Below are 17206 nucleotides of genomic sequence, written 5' to 3' on the forward strand. Positions count from 1 at the left end.
TTTTTAAAAAGAGAGAAAAGAATGATTATGTAGTGCGCATGCCTGACCTACCCTAAATGAGGAGGGAATTTTTATCTACTTAGATGTCAAAGACAGAAGAAATTTGGAGAAAATTCGAGTATTTTCCTAACTCTCCCATGGCTGTCAGAAACTATCCGGATGTCCCTTGAATTAATTTCTGAAAGGAAGCCTGTGGAGATGTGAGGGTGGGGGAAGCCCCGTGGAGATGGGGGTGGGGGGACTGCTTTATCAGCGTGTTGATCACAGAGCTGCCAGCAGCTTCCTTCCTGCAGCCCAAGCGTTACCTTTCCCAAAGTAACTCACTTTTATTTCCCTCTCCTCCTTCCTTTGGAAGATGTTCATTCATTTAAACCTGAAATTCCTCTCTGTTTCATGCTAACCCTTACATTCTGCACCATTGTCTTAAGTTCCCAGCGTTGTCCTTGCCAGTGTATCTGTTCCATTTGCATGTGTTTGTTTACAGCACAAAACAGAGCACATCAAAGTTCAAGTTCCTCTAAGCTCATGGGAGAAAGATAACTCACCCTAAAGCAGGAGCTTGGGGTCGGGGAGGGGATAAGAGGGGGGCAGGGGGGTTAGAGTACAGTGTAAGGTCACCATTGCCCTTTCTGATGGACTGTTTTCCATCTAACCTAATGCCTTTCTGTTCTTCCTCTGAAATGATCACAAATGCTAGGGACTTAGATGTTTTTTAATGACCTGCTTCGCAAAATGAAGAGCTAACAATCCTATTTTGGTCCCCCCAAAATTCTACTTCAAATTGCAATTTAAAAAGAGAGAGAGAGAGAGAGAGACTGAGAGAGAGAGAGAGAGAGAGAGAGAGAGAGAGAGAGAGAGAGAGAGAGAGAGAATCTAACAGGTGTAAGAGCGCTGCTGACACGGTAGAACAATTTTATATGCGATTCTCTTCTATTTTGATTATTCAAATTCGTTGGTTAATATATTCGCCTGAATTTGTTTCGTTTAATCTTCTGCCGGACGATATATTGCAGCTTTGCTACTTGGTAACCCCACGTGGATATGCTCTGTTCTCCTCAGAGGGCAGAATCAGAACCCAGCACCCGGAGGGCTGATACCCCCCAGTCCCACTGAATGTGCTCAGGCCGCGGGGCTGTGTGTGGCTTGGTAACCTGCTTGCTCTAAACTCATACTGTTTGTCATTTGTCCATACGCTGCCCTCCTCCTAGGACTTCTAGCCGCCGAAAGTAGGTACCCCTTCGTTTTCCTCTGAGGTTGCTCTTGGATGTGAAAGTACTGGCTTTGCATGGTTCACATCGGCTTGACGTTTGCCTCGCTGGCTGTCTGTGTTTCGGTATTTAATTTCGAATTTTAACACTGCCGGGTCATAGCTTCCAAACGTGGGCGTGTTGATTTTCTGAGGCGTTGTTATAGAAATAATACAAACTCCTCGCTTCTGATCTCAGAGGACAAAGAGGCAGTGTTAAAATTTTACCTGCGTTTAATATGATTTCACAGATGAGTTTCAAGCACAAACATTCATTCCGGGGGAAGGGTAACATTTTACTTTATCGTTTGCTTTCAAGAACACTGCGGGTAAGTGAATTTGCCTTTGACACTCACATAATCTGCGAGCAGTTTTTATTACTTTCTCTTGTTGACTCTCTTTTCAGTTTATTAACATTGAGCTGTGAAATGAAATACTGAATTCTTGTCTCTTAACAACTTTTACCTCCAGAAAGAACATTTATTTACAATCATGTAATGTGTAGATTTTAATTACAGAGGGATGTGATTTGAGTATAAGAATATGAAAGTAAAAGGTATGTAAGAAATGACACACACACACACACATACCAGTAAAACTAAGGCAATCTGAATAAGGCAGGCACGTTGTATCTGCTTGTACTATTTACACTGTTGTTTTATAAAATCTTACCAGCCGAGAAACTGAGCCGGGTGTTCAAGAGATCCTGTATTAATTCTTAAAACTGCAGATGACTCCATCATTATCTCCATAACAATTCCAGCTAACAGCAAAGAATAAAGGTTTGCTCTTTGATTTCAGATGGAATTGTTCTGGAGATAATTTTAGAGTTTTTCTTCACATTGTGCTTACTGGAGGGAAAGTGTATAAGAGACAGAGATAAATTAGGAAGTCTGGAGGCTCATAATTGAATTCATTGGCATGCTTGCGTTACATTAGTTGTAGCTCAGACTCTAGCTGATTTAACCAAGTCCTCTGCCACTTAACAACGGGTTGCATCCTGGGAAATGTGTCCTAAGGCCATGTGGTCGCTGTGCACACACTCAGTGCACTTACACACCTGGGTGGCAGGGCCTCCAGGTCACTTTATGTGACCGGCAGCACAGCGGGTCCATGTCAACCAGCATCGCCACAGATATGTGAGGAATGCGCTGCCACACAACATCATGATAGCTACATGCCTAGGCAGTGGGAACGTAAAGCTCCATTCTATCTGTGGGGCCACTGCTGTGTATGTGGTCTGTCATTAACCTAATGTTAAGTGGTGCATGACTCCTAACACTCTCACCGTGTATTATCTGCTGCTGTATAATGAATAAGGGCAAAGCAGTGCTTATCTTCTCACAGTTTCTATGGGCACAGAAACTGCCCAGGTGCTGCAAACAAGAGAGAAAAGCATGATCATGTAATGTGCATGTCTGATCACCTACCCTAAATGAAGAGGGAATTTTCATTAACTTAAAATGAGATTGCAGTCAAGCCAGCGTTCAGAGCTGCAGTCTCACGTGAAGGCCCAATCGGGGTAGGGGAGAGGGGTCCTCTTCCAGGCTCACTCACGTGGTTGTTGGCTGCCTTCAGCTCCTCGCTGGCTGTTGGGCCTATTCGTAGGGCTGCTCACAGCACAGAATGCTTCCTCAGCATGAATGATGAGAGAAGGACAAAGGGAAGAGGGAGAGCTGGAGAGAGAAGCCACGGTCTTTATAACCTAATCTTGGAAGTGACGTCCTATCACTTCTGTCCTATTCCATTCTTTACAAGTGAGTGAGTAAATCCAAGCCACACTCCAGGGAAGGGTTGCTTGTACAAGAGCATGGCCAGCAGGAGGCAGGGATGTCGGAGAGCATCTTCGGGGCTGCCTGTCACATTCAAGTTAACGGCTATTGACGTGTAAGACTCTTCCCACTTGTAAACTAAGCCCTAGTTTATAGGTCGACGCTCAACCACTGAGCCATGGCGCTGGGCTATTTTAATCAACTTCTACCTAGATTATATATCAGCAGTATAAGTGAAGTTGGGGGAAAAAACACAATAAAAATTAGATAAGATTGCACTAAAATCACTGAGTGAAAATGATTATTAGGTTTCCATGGTATCTGTTGAATTTTTTTTTATTTAATAATATACAAATTTTTTTTTCGTTGGTGTTTTTATCATTGCAGTTCCATAAGTCCAGAAGTTTAGAACTGGCTTTAGTAACTTCATAAAGCTCGAGTCCTCTACTTGTGCTGTTGATGGTGCACTGGGGTTAGGTGTTCCCTGGAACATTTGGGACTAATTTCTTCATATCATCTCTAGCTTTCCAAGGCTTTCAGGAAAGGATGATGGATGAGCTGACCTTGAATTCATTTCCAGATTTTTTTTCCTACTCAGAACAAACGAAAAGCCCTGAAAAGAGCAGGTAGAAGGAAGTGGATTCGGTTAATACCTTTTCAGAAACAGCAGGGAAAATGAGGATTGATTTCTGCCTTGTACCTTTTTATCCCATTCACATCCACTTAATGTTTTCAATGAAAGAATAGCAATAGCCTGGGGTCTGTAATTATTCAAAAGTAAAAGGTAGCCACAGTCCCTTCAACAGTGAATGGTCAGACTGTGGTACATCCATGCCATGGGATACTACCCAACATTAAAAAGGATTAAATTAGCCCCGCTGGTGTGGCTCAGTGGTTGAGCATCCACCTATGAACCAAGAGGTCAGGGTTCGACTCCAGGTCAGGGCACATGCCAGATTCATTCCCAGTGAGGGGTGTGCAGGAGGCAGCCAATCCATGATTCTCCCTCATCATTGATGTTTCTAGCTCTCTTTTTCCCTTTTTCTTTCTCTCTCAAGTCAATAAAAATCTATTTTTTAAAAATAAAAGGATTAAATTATTGATACACGCAACAACCTGGATGAATCTCCAGAGAATTATCCTGGGCCAAAAAAAGCCAATCCCAAAAGGTTACATACTGTGTGTTTCATTGATATAGCATCTTTGAAATGACCAAAGTATAGACATGAAGAACAGATTGGTAGTTGCCGGGGTTTAGGAGGGAAGGAAATGAATGTGCCTTTAAAGGGTGGTGATGGGAATATTCTGTAGCCTGACTTGTATCAGTGTTAGTGTACTCATTGTGGTGTTGTATGACAGTTCCCCAAGATGGTACCATTGAGGGAGCCTGGGGGGAGCGCATGTGAGATCTCTCTGTATATTTCCTTACAACTAGATGTGAATCACAAAGAAAAAGGAAAAAAATCAAATTAAAAAAAATGGCCACAGTAATTTCCATGTGGATAACCACTTGATTTATAGCTTAAGCTCCACCTCTCTAACATAATTAAACTAAAGGCCCGGTGCACAGATTCATGCACATTGAAAGTAAATTAATTAGAAAGTGGCTGGCAGAGTGGGACTGGGCAAAACGGGTTGGACACACCCTGGAGCCAACTGCCCTCAGTCCCTCTCGGCTTGCCGCACCAGGGGCAGCGCCAGGGCTCAAAGGGTGTCTGTAGAGTGATCAGGGTCCCTCAGGCAGGTGGGGTCGCTCAGCCTGACTTTTGGGGGTTGGGCCGAAACCAGCAGTCAGACATCCCCTGAGGGTCCCAGAGTGCAAGAGGGCACTCTGCACAGTTGTTGTTGCTTGGCAGCTCCTGTGTTTAGTGTCTGCACCCTGGTGGTGCGTGCAACTCATAGCTACCGGTTGGACAGTTGAATGGTAGGCTGGTCGCTCAGGCTTTTATATATATACATAGTACCTCAAAGAAGCGGTTGCTTACATAGCAACTTGTTTTCTAGTGGAGAAAACTTGAAGCATATGGACAAGAACAGGATGAAGTCTAAAAAGGAAAATACAGTTAACTATTGTTACCCTTTTGGTGTATTTTGTTCAGGGTTTTTTCTGATTGTATTAATCAGTCGTAATTGGGAAAATTCCTTTTACGTGGTTTTGTATTCTGCTTTGTTGAATTTTATAGCATGAGGATTTCTGTTCTTAAAAGTCTTTAAAAACAGTTTTCATTTGGCTGCATAGTCCTTTCTATAGATGTTCTGTACTTGATGTGGTCATTCTCTGTTAGATTTTCTTCCATTTTGTATTATAAATATCTTTATACATAGTCCTTTTTCTATGTTTCTTTTTTTCCTTAAGGTGGGTTTTGTAAATGGAACTATTGAATCAAAGCTCATGAGCATTTTTAAGGCTTCTTGTTCTGTTACCAGATGGCTTTCTGGAAAAGTGGTACCCATTTACATTCTTACCAATAAGTGCGTGTGAATGGATAAGGTCCAAGACAGAAGTAATTAGAAACAGCATCAAGTTCCAGAACAGACAGGTTCCAGATTTGTATCTTCATCTAAAGGCAGGGAGGGATTGTGGGAGGGCTCCAGGGTGTATCCAGTCCATCTCGTTCAGTCCCGATCGGCAGGACCCCAGCAGCAAGCTAACCTAACAGTTGAAGCATCTGCCCCCTGGTGGTCAGTGCACATCATAGCAAGCAGTTAAGCAGTCTTAAAATATCATTAGCATATTATGCTTTGATTGGTTAAATGTATACTTAGCATATTAGGCTTTTATTACCATATATAGGGATTGTGATTGGAAGTGTCAGTCAGTATACTTAGCCTTCATCTTTGTCTTCTGAATAGAAAGGGCCCAGAACACTGAGAATGACTTGCTTCTCTTGACTTTGTATGTGAACAAACAAAGAAGAAAGGGTTGAGATATTTGCTAATTTAAGTTTGAGCTTTGAAAGTCCTCAGAAGGGGTTGGTCCCTCAGACCTGGTTTTACCTCCCATGTTACTTCTGTAATATCCCAGCACATTACGGGGTCAGGGGACACACATTCCTCTGATGGGTAGCTTGCTAAAACCCAGGTCTTCTAATAGCTCAATTATAGTTGATCAATTTCTTTAATTCAAGTAAGACCAGCTTCAATTGCCTTTGAAAAATGAAGAGCTCACATTACATTGTTAAGAACATAAACTCAGCGAAATACTCTATCCTGAAAAATATGTAAGTCCATCCTTCGCTAAGGACACAACCTTTGATGTCTGCTTATCAGCCCATTGTTCTGAAATATAGCATGTCGATTGCCAAGCTTGGTCTGCCATTGACTTGGTGTGCCGGCTGTTGTTCTGTCTGTTCCCCTAGGAGCTGTCTCACAGGTGCTGGACAGCCTGGAAGAGATCCACGCACTCACAGACTGCAGTGAGAAGGACTTAGACTTTCTACACAGTGTTTTCCAAGACCAGCATCTTCACACACTACTAGATGTAAGTCTTCCTTTTTATTATCATTTGGGGGGGGTGGTAACTACTAGTATTTAGCGTGTCATTTAACTTTATATTAATTTCTCAATGTCTATAATAATAGTCCTTTGTCAGTTGCCTTATGTCTGGGAAATCGTCCATCACTGATTCATAACTAAAATAAAGTGCTGGGTTACAGTGAGCACAAGACAATACAGCCTAACAAGTCATGGTGAAAAAATCGTGTGTGTGTATTTCTCTTAGAAGAATCCATTGATCTTAGCCATGGTTACTTTTCACTGCTTTAAACATTATTTTCAAAATGTTGTGCCTCAAGCATGAGTATAGGAGAGAGAAAAGCAAAGAAAATATTGGGTAATGGACCATGGTCACACATTTCAGATTCAATATTGCCGGTTTTCATAGACTTGCTGTGTCCTCCTTAAAACAAAGAATGCACTTCATTATGAAATTAGAGGCCCAAGGCACAAAGATTCGTACAAGAATGGGCCTTCTTTCTCCTGGCTGCCAGAACTGCCTTCACTTGGCCGGGAGCCACCTTTCTGCCTTCCCATGCTGCCCAGAGGCCCAGAGCAGCTAGGGCGTTCGGTGCCTGCATATGCAAAGTAACCCTGCCATCTTTGTTGGGTTAATTTGCATAATCACTCCTGATTGGCTGGTGGGCGTTATGAAGGTACAGTCAATTTGCATGTTACTCTTTTATTAGTGTGGATAGAACAGATCCGTTGAGAGCAGGTTGAGCTGGAAAAAGAAATCAAGCTGGTCGTGCCCATCTTCCTTCATCTCAGGCACGTTTTAGTAAGATGTCAAGGTTGTCATTATGATGTGTTATTTAAAGTAGACAACTCTAGTCCTGGCTCTTTGCATCTCTGTTGTCCTCTGTCATTACTGCATCTGATGCAGAGCTTGCACAGTGTGCGTCTCCCGCAGAGGCATGCCCTTCACTGGGCCCAGGCTGTTTGCTGGATGAAGGATGCTGCCACTGAGTGCCAAGTTCGGCTTACTTAGTGCAGTCTGTGGCTAGGTCTTTGTTGAGATTTACTCACCTTCTCTTGATCCAGGACTTCTTATCATTTAAAGGCTCAGCAATGCCCACATTGGTTTTCGAAGTTGTATTTTTCTCATTAATACAACAAGGGACCTGAACATCCCAAGCCTAAGACTCAGGGGAATGCCAGAGCATGGCTAGCATTCACAGGGAAGGGCAGAGACAGGCTGGCCTCTGGAGCAGGGCCAGCCAGCAGCTCTTGCCCAATGCTAGCCTCAGGCCTCACGGAAACCTTTATCTGGAAGAACAGCTGCATTCTTGGGCAGACGTTGTTATAACTTCAGAAGAGAATCAGATTTGGGAAAGGAAAGACAGGCTTCCGGTTCTCGTGGGTGCTTCTCAGTCATAAACTCAAAGATGTGTCTATGGTGTCAGCATCTGCCTACCAGGGCCTTGGCTTTCAAAGGGGCTCTGCTCGCTGACAAGATGCCACGTCTGCAGAATTGGGCAGCTGAGGCTCCACGTGAACCCCGGGCCCTTCCTGTGGTGACTGGCTGTGAGGCCGGCCCAGGGCAGTGTTGGGAGGTGCTTGGTTCTAAAGATCCAAACTGAGCCACCCTTCGGTGAAAGCTTAATCAGCATGGGCGGTGTGAGCCATCATGACCGACAACCCAGAGATGCTCTTCCGGCTCTTGCTTCAGAGCTAAGAGGCTACATCTCAGTAAAGTGGTCAGTGATGTATTCACCTGCCACGTGGAGAAACCGTTCACATGGTTTTATTTGTTTTTTTGTTTTTTTTTATACTTTTTAAAATATGTTTTCACTAGTGGCCCTGCACATGAATCTGTGTGCAAGTAGCTCGCTACTGCTTGCCTCAGCTGGCCACCCTGCCACCACAGCTGTAGCTCTGCGCTGCATGTAGCTCGCTGCCCTGCCGACCTGGTGATTGATTGGTCATTATGCGTCATGGCCATGGTAATATTTGCATATTACCTCTTTATTATACAGGATTGATTTAAGAGAGAGGAAGAGAGAGAGAAACATCCATGATGAGAGAGACTCATGGATCAGCTGCCTCCTGCACACCCCACACTGGGGATGGAGCCTGCAACCCGGGCATGTGCCATGACCGGGAATCAAACCTTGAGCTCCTGGTTCATAGGTTGACAATCAACCACTGAGCCACACCAGCCAGGCCCATTAAAATGTGTTTAATATATAAATGCTTGCGATGTGTACCAAAAAAGGAACACAGTCTGGCCAACTCTTACGAAGAAGCTTTTCAAACTTTGACCATTCATGATTCTTCTTCCGAAGGTTCTGTATCCCATAGTTGGATTTGGAGTGTTTGGTTTTGCAAATTCAATGTTGGCTCTTTTCTAAGGATTCCAAGCAGTGACATCTCGCGGCATAGTGTTGTGGACCTCGATTGACTGTTACTTAATCCCACTGAGACAGTTTATAAAATACCTTCATGCTGTTGGAACGGTTCCTGTTCATTCAAAAAGAGCTGACTCTAAGGCCCTCTTTCTTAAGCTGCCAAGAAGCAGGATTCCGTTCCTATAGAAGTCTACAGCTCACCTGGTGTCCTGTTTTCTCTAGTGACGCATTTAAAACAGTAACAAACTCAACATTCAGAGAAAGATCACTAGCATTTATTTGGAGGGAACAAAACGTGTGTCTCGTTGAAAGAACTTACAGTAAAACAAAAGGAGAAACACATCTGGTTTGCTCTGTAGTTAGAAATGGGTCCAGAATCTCTACATATTTGCTACCCAACCGGCTCCATCGGGCACACACACCGCTCCTCGTTTTGTAGGAAGCAAGAAAGAGGCTTGAGGAGGAGCCGTGCCTGGCCCAGCATGTCTACTTTCAGAACTTAAAAGCCCTGGTGCAGCCCGGCTGGTGTGGCTCAGTGGTTGAGCGTCGACCTATGAACCAGGAAATCACGGTTCCATTCCCAGTCAGGACACATGTTCAGGTTGTGGGCTCCATCCCCAGTGTGGGGTATGCAGGAGGCAGCCGATCCATGTTTCTATGTCTCTATCCCTGTCCCTTCCTCTTTTTAAAATCAATAAAAATATTTTAAAGCACTGTTGCTTTAAAATCTATATATTTTCGCTGTGTGTGAAATATATAGGTCCATTTTAATATAATACAACTTGTCATGTGTCTTAATTTGCTAAGTATGTGTGTGACTGTGCCTTCATGTGACTTCCTATAAGGGCTCCTGTCATTGGATTTAGGGTCCTCCTTAGTTCAATATGACTGCATCTGTTTTAAAAGTATATTTATTTCATCGCTTCTCGGCCTTTTGGCTAAGATCAAGTGTAAAAATATATTTATTTCAGAGAGGGAGGGAGAGAGGGAGAAACATCAATGATGAGAGAGAATCATGGACCGGCTGCCTCCTGCACACACCACACTGGGGATGGGAACCGGCAACCCAGGCCTGTGCCCTGACCAGGAATCGAACCGTTCATAGGTAGACACTAAACCACTGAGCCACACCGGCTGAGCAATATGACCTCATCTTAATTAATGATTTCTACCAAAACCCTATTTCCAGATAAGGTCATATCTGATCTTCCAGTAAATAGGGATTTTGAGGGGCAGTATTCAGTCCAGTGCCTCACGGAAATCTGCTTTTTGCCCTGAATTGATTCTTCGGGTGAGTGCAGACTACACAAGTCTAATATAAAACAGTGACTTTACAAATGATGTTACCCTGTCGCTCATGAATTAGGCTTTCTCAGGAATTGGTGTTAATGTGCAGTTAGTAATGTCTTTTAATAATATCTTGAGCTAGTTTGGGCTTGGAACTTGTATGTGACCCACAGGTGGTTTTTTTGTTTTTTGGAGTTTTGTTTTGTTTTTAGACAAAAAGCATTTTGCAAATGTTACATTTGCTGGTGATTCTCAGTCTTCTCACTTTCTTGCGGAAATGTTCCTATTGCAGAATAAATGTTTATTTTATAAGTCAACAGTGTCATAAAACATTGTTAAGTGACACATTTATCTCTCCCCCTGCCAAACTCTGACAACTGAGTTTTAAACATTCACCCACCATCTGTCATAGCACTGAGCAGCTGTGAGCATTCACTGCTGCTTCAGCGAGAGACCCCACCTAGTTCAGATTATTTCTGTGGGAAGCCCTGAAATCATGTTTTCTAAAGATATAATTAGTTATTAGATTAATGACACAAAACTACGGGCAATAGCCACTTAATTTAACAGGGGTTTTTGTTGTTTTTTTAAATATATGTTTATTGATTTCAGAGAGGGGGAAAATAAAAGATAGAAATATCAATGATGGGGCCGAAACCGCTTTGGCTCAGTGGTAGAGCATAGGTCTGCGGACTGAAAGGTCCCAGGTTTGATTCCGGTCAGGGGCATGTACCTTGGTTGCAGGCACATCCCCGGTAGGGGGTGTGCAAGAGGCAGCTGGTCGGTGTTTCTCTCTCATCGACGTTTCTAGCTCTCTATCTCTCTCCCTTCCTCTCTGTAAAAAATCAATAAAAATATATTAGAAATATCAATGATGGGAGAGAATCACTGATGGGCTGCCCCCTGCACACCCCACACTGGGGATGGAGCCCACAACCCGGGCCTGTGCTCCGACCAGGGAATCAAACTGTGACCTCCTGGTTCATAGGTCGATGCCCAACCACTGAGCAACACTGCCTGGGCTTTTTTTTTTTTTTTTCAATTTAGCTCTTATTTTTTTATGTTTTTATTGATTTTTAGAGAGAGAGGAAGAGGGGGAGAGAGAGAGACAGAGAGAAAGAAACATTGATGATAGAGAAACCACTGATCAGCTACCTCCTACATACCTCCCACTGGGGATCGAGCCCACATTCTGGGCATGTGCTCTGACCGGGAATCGAATTTAGCTGTTTCATATTATTCATTTATAAGTAGATTTTTATAATAAATGAAGTAATTTTTTCAAATATTGCATTAGAAAGAAGCTGGTGTCTGGACTTCTCCGGGTTTTGTGTCACTGGCACCTTTATTACACTTTTCTCTGCTCGGGAAGAGGCGGAGTGAGTTTTTCTCTCTGGCTGGCGCTGGCACTGGAGACTGCAGCCTGGTTTACCCTTTTGCTTTGTGAGAGGATGCGGAATTAGCCGTCATATTTGGGAACAGCATATTTTTAGACCTTGGACGTTTCCTAAAGGAGTCTGAGAAATAACCTGATACACTGTTGGATTGGATGTTTAAATAGACTGCCAATCAGGAAATGCCAGAGCGAAGTTTCCCATGAATTTATAGTCCAGTCGGTTCGCACTTAAATGTCTGAAATAATAAGGCCTGACTGAGGCCTTCCGAGGCTGAGCAGCGGATGCCGTCTCAGGGTCCCATCCCCTCTTTTTTTAAATACGTTTTTATTGGTGTCAGAGAGGAAGGGAGAGAGGGAGAAACATCCATGAGGAGAGAGAAGCATGGACCGGCTGCCTCCCGCACGCCCCACGCTGGGGATGGAGCCCACAACCTGGGCCTGTGCCCTGACCGGGAATCGAACCCTGACCTCCTGATTCCTAGGTCGACATTCAACCACTGAGTCATGCTGGTCAAGCAGTTATGCTTCTTTATGAAAGGAACTAGAGGCCCGGTGCATAAATGCATGCACTTTTGTATTTTATTGGGGTGACATTAGTCCACGTGAACAGGAATGCAGTGCACTCAGTTCAAGAACATTCGGTGGGGTGCTTCCCAGGCCAAGAACACAGCTGCTCCTTCTCTTTGGGGCCCCTCAGACATCATCTCATCCAACCACTTCTGCCAAGCCGCCTCTGTGTGGTTCTCTTTTAACTTCCCATGACAGAAACTGAGTTTTGCTCCGGCCCCTGTACACATGCTTGGCATTTACCTAAGCAAAACAAAGGCCACATCATAATAAGTATTGCATCGGTAATTAAATAAAACAGTAGATGGCATTCCCAGTGTAAATGTCTTCTTTTAAAGCAGCAAATGACTAATAGGATATTCATTTAGTATAAATGTTATTCAACAGTTGTTGTGGATGCTTCCATATGTAAAGCACATTAGGAAATGAGGTTTTTAACCTTTTTAGACAATGTTTTTAGTGTTGTTTTTTAAGGGGAAGTTTATATCGATATTACAGTGAAATTTCTCACAGTTGGGCAAACTCACAGATGTGGTATTTGAAAGTGCACTATTTCAGAAGGTTTGATTGAAGGCAAAATAAAGCCTGCCTGTGTCATCTACGTAGGCCTGTGGATGGAGCATCGGCCTGCAGACTGAAGGGTCACTAATACATTAGTCAACATGAACATACAGGTTTCATGTATGGATTACTCATGTGCAAAATCTGTACATAGGAACGTGTGCCCACCACCCAAAGCCAGGTCTTCCCCTGTCCCCTCATGTTAGGACCCCCTTCTCGCCCACCCCCTCCCTCTGGCAACACCACGCCGCTGTGTGTGTTCACTAGTTTCAGTTTTATATCCCACGTAGGAGTGCAATCATATAGTTCCTGGCTGTTTCTGTTTGACTTATTTCACTTCGCGTAATGTTCTCAAGGATCAGCCATCCATTCTCTTCAGAGAGCATAGGAGGGAGGGAAGGGGAGAGAGAGAAACATCTATCTGAGAGAGACACATCGACCTTGCTAAATGCTGCGGATAAACTGTGAGCTTGGAAACAAAGGCTTCTAATTGAGGACTAACAATCAAAAGAAAGTGCGATATAGTAGAGTGTGCTTAAAAAAGGAAATGGCCCTGGCCTGTGTGGCTCAGTGGATAGAGCGTCAGCCTGCAGCCTGAAGGGTCCTGGGTTCGATTCCGGTCAAGGGCATGTGCCTTAGTTGCAGGCACATCCCCAGGAGGGAGTGTGCAGGAGGAAGCTAATGGATGTTTCTCTCTCATTGATGTTTCGGACTCTCTCTCCCTCTCCCTTCCTCTGTAAAAAATTAATAAAATACATTTTTTAATGAAATGATTTCGTGTTTTGAATGTAAATAGGTGACATAGTAGCAGATTCCTTCATCTGTATGTTGGAGAGTACAGTCTCAGGAGAGCTGCATTGAATGTCACCACAGCTTGATGTCAAACAGCCCGTCTCAAATATAGAAAGTGGTCTCCTAACGGAACTGGGCTTACAGGCAGGCAGACAGACCCACAGACATCTGCCCAGCCCAGAACCGGGCAGAGCGCCAGTGGTGTAGGTACCAGACAGTGTCCAACTCCGCTTCCCTTGCAGCTCTCTCCATTTCCTCATTTTGCCGGGCTGTTGGTTTTTTTATGTTTTTGTGGGTTTCTTTTAGTAAAAAATGCTGAGCTTGGGTAGCTGTCGTTTCATTAGAAAGAAAAAACAAACAAGTAGATTCATTCTTGTTCTCTCTCCAGAGGTAATTGAGTAACATTTTCCCTCCCTCCACCTCCCCTTCTATGCTTCAGTTTTACAAAGACATTTGATGTCTTCAAATTTCAGGGAAGCAAATAGCTAAAGGAATATATTTGGGGGTTTTGTTGTTGTTTAGTTTTGGTTTGGGGGTGTTTTAAAATTTTTTATTGGTTTCAGAGAGGAAGGGAGAAGGAGATAGAAACATCCATGATGAGAGAGAATTATGGATCGGCTGCGTCTTGCACATCCCACAATGGGAATCAAGCCTGCCACCCGGGCCTGTGCCCTGACCAGGAATCCATCCATGACCTCCTGGTTCCTAAGTCAATGCTCAACCACTGAGCCACACCGGCCAAGCAAGAAATATTTCTTGTCATTCCAATCCACCTTGAATGTAAGCTTCTGGTGCAGTCAACTACCGCTGTCGGGCCAAGCCAGCTGCCTGTTCTTGGAGGGAGTGATATTGTACCACAGCTTCGCCCCTCACTGATGATCGTTAGCCGCTGCCTTCCCGTGCGTGGCTGCTGGAGTGGACTGACAACGTTCAAATGGCCCTCGCCACCTGAAATATTTACCATCTGGCCAGGAAAGGATCAGGACTCTAACATTCTTGACTGGGGCAGGGCTGTAGTGGACTGGCTAATATCTTTACTGTTGAAGGTTTTTGTCCCTCTTCCCCCCCCATTAACCACCCCCCCCCCCGCCTCCTCCCCGGGTCTTTACCAGCTATTGTTGTGTCCATGAGGTAGGCATGTTTACATACAAGGTCTTTGGTTAATCTCTTCCTACCCACCCCACACGCACTCTGAGATTCGTCCATCTGTTGTTGCATGCTTCCACATGCTACTTGTCTGTCTCTGACTGGCTTGTTCACTCAGCATGATGCTCTCCAGGCCCTCCATGCTGTCTCACAGGGTAAGGATCCTTCTTTTTCACAGCTGCATAGTGCTCCATGGAGTGAATGTACCACAGCTTTTTATCCACTTGTCTGTTGATGGGCACTTGGGCTGTTTCCAGGTCTTAGCTATTGTAAGCAATGCTGGGATGACTGGGTCCAATAGCAGTTCCATATTTAACTTATATATATATATATATATATATATATATATATATATATATATATATATTTGATTTTTTACAGAGAGGAAGAGAGAGGGATAGGGAGTTAGAAACATCGATGAAAGAAAATCATCGATCAGCTGTCTCTTGCACACCCCCTACTGGGGATGTGCCCACAACCAAGGTACATGCCCTTGACCGGAATCAATCTGGGATCTTTCAGTCCCGACGCCAACGCTCTATCCACTGAGCTAAACTGGTTTCGGCAGTGTTATGTATTTTCAATGTGTTTGTTTAACTATGGCCCCTCGCATTGTGTGGGGGAGTGGATGGGGGTTGACCTCTCAGTAGTATGGCTGTGCATAGTAGGGGAGTTTAAAAAAAAGGGTGGGGGGGCAAAACCAACCCCCAAAAGAATCCCCAAATATTTTAGAGAAATGAGGCATTTCATCGGAGTTAGAAACTAATATTTTAATTGCATTTCCACACTACAGAGCTTCTTCTCTAGTGAAGTAATGGTCTTCAGAAAGTTTACTTTTTAGATCATTTAGATTTGTGGGGCCTTTAAATGTTTTTAGATTCTTTCAATGTCTTCTCTTTGGGACAGCAAGGTGGGACCTGGAGACTATTATGCTGAGTGAAATAAGCCGATCTAAGAAAGACAAATATCACGTGATCTCATGTATCTGTGGAAGCTAATGAACAAAATTAATTGACCAACAAAATAAGACTTGAAGCAAGGAGGCATAGAACAGACCGACATACCTCTATGTGGGGTTGGGGGGATGAGAGGAGATAAACCAAAGAACTTATATACTTACTAGAGGCCTGGTACACAAAAATTTGTGCAAGAAGGGGCCTTCCTTCCCCTGGCTGCCGGCACCACCTTCCCTCTGGCCGGAGCTGCCTTTCCGCCTTCCCACACTGCCCAGAGGCACAGAGCAGCAGGGGTGGTGCGTGTATATGCAAATTAACCTGCCACATTTGTTGGGTTAATTTGCATGCTCACTCCTGATTGGCTGGTGGGCGTTGTGATGTTATGGTCAATTTGCATCTTACTCTTTTATTAGTGTAGATATGCATAGCCCATGGGCATGAGCAATAGAGTAATGAAAACCTGGGGGCGGGTAGGGGCTGGGAGGAGGGGAGAAGAGGGGAAAAGGGAAATAGCTGTGATACTATCAACAATAAAAATGTATTTTAAAATGAATAAATAAAATGTGAAAAATGAATGTCTCCTCACACTGTGTGGCTCTCAGATTCCAGAGGAAAAGGTTATGTCCTTGGCTTCCTGCTGTACCTCAGGCTGGTGCTATTGGTGAGCAGCCTGGGGCACAAGCAGGAGCCTCTGTGAGAACATTCCTTCCCGGAAGGGCTTGGCTTGCCCTTTCCCAAGCCTGAGATTTCTGTGAAAATTCTTCAGTCGCGTCTTGGCCAAAAAGCGTTCTTTCATTTTCCTCCGCCTTCGTCTTATTCAGTGTTCCTTCTATCAGAGAGAAACATCTTGTGATTCCTGAAATATTAATGGATTAAAAATGACAGGGCAATCGCCACATGGACAGCATTTGGGGCCATCTCTTTAAGAATGATTTTTGTAGGATATGCACACGACTCAAGAGTCCAGCAAGTTTCCTTGAATGATCAAGACGATGAGCAAGAAGGTCCCATGGAAATCATCAGCCTGTTCTTTGAGGAGGAAAATCTTGTTCAATGAAATAATAAACATGCAGTGCTGAATTCCAGCAAAGAATAATGACTGATGGGCTTTTCTCCTTTGCTTTCAGCTGTATGACAAAATCAACACTAAGTCTTCGCCGCAAATCAGGAACCCTCCGAGTGACGCGGTACAGAGAGCCAAAGAGGTGAGTGGCATGTTTGTTTGTTTGTCTGTTTTTTAATATATTTGTGTTGATGTCAGAGAAGAAGGGAGAGCAAGGGGGAGATAGAAACATCAGTGATGAGAGAGAATCATGAATCGGCTGCCTCTTGCACGCCCCACACTGGGGATCGAGCCTGCAACCCAGGCCTGTGCCCTGACCGGGAATCGAACTGTGACCTCCTGGTTCCTAGGTCAACACTCAACCACTGAGCCACGCCGGCCAAGCTAAGGGACATTTTTGTAAACACACCTGGGTTCGTGTTGGCTGCCTTTATTCAGAACGTGTCTGTACAGCAAGAGGCAGTTCCCTGGAGTCACAGGGACCATGATGCACAGATGCAGAATGTCTCAGTGTTTCACCGAGCATCTGCTTCAGAAAAGAGAGAAGCTTCAGGAGCAGCGCTCCCCAGGTTCC

The 17206-nt window shown here is 44.2% G+C and overlaps 1 protein-coding gene across 18 annotated transcripts in view; it reads left to right on the top strand.

Annotated features, from left to right (window-relative positions):
• Positions 1-17206, top strand: part of CASK (calcium/calmodulin dependent serine protein kinase) — a 226416-nt gene that overhangs the window by 168230 nt on the left and 40980 nt on the right. For 13 of the 18 annotated variants that reach the window (XM_045570438.1, XM_045570441.1, XM_045570443.1 and 10 more), the window contains 3 exons: positions 1209-1226; positions 6378-6499; positions 16697-16774. In XM_045570438.1, coding sequence (XP_045426394.1) covers positions 1209-1226; positions 6378-6499; positions 16697-16774 — 218 coding nt within the window. The remainder of the gene's footprint in view (positions 1-1208; positions 1227-6377; positions 6500-16696; positions 16775-17206) is intronic. The other 5 variants (XM_045570440.1, XM_045570448.1, XM_036460483.2 and 2 more) reach the window with 1 other exon arrangement.

The sequence above is a fragment of the Pipistrellus kuhlii genome, unplaced genomic scaffold (assembly GCF_014108245.1).
Source record: "Pipistrellus kuhlii isolate mPipKuh1 unplaced genomic scaffold, mPipKuh1.p scaffold_m20_p_32, whole genome shotgun sequence".
Lineage (NCBI taxonomy): Eukaryota > Metazoa > Chordata > Mammalia > Chiroptera > Vespertilionidae > Pipistrellus > Pipistrellus kuhlii.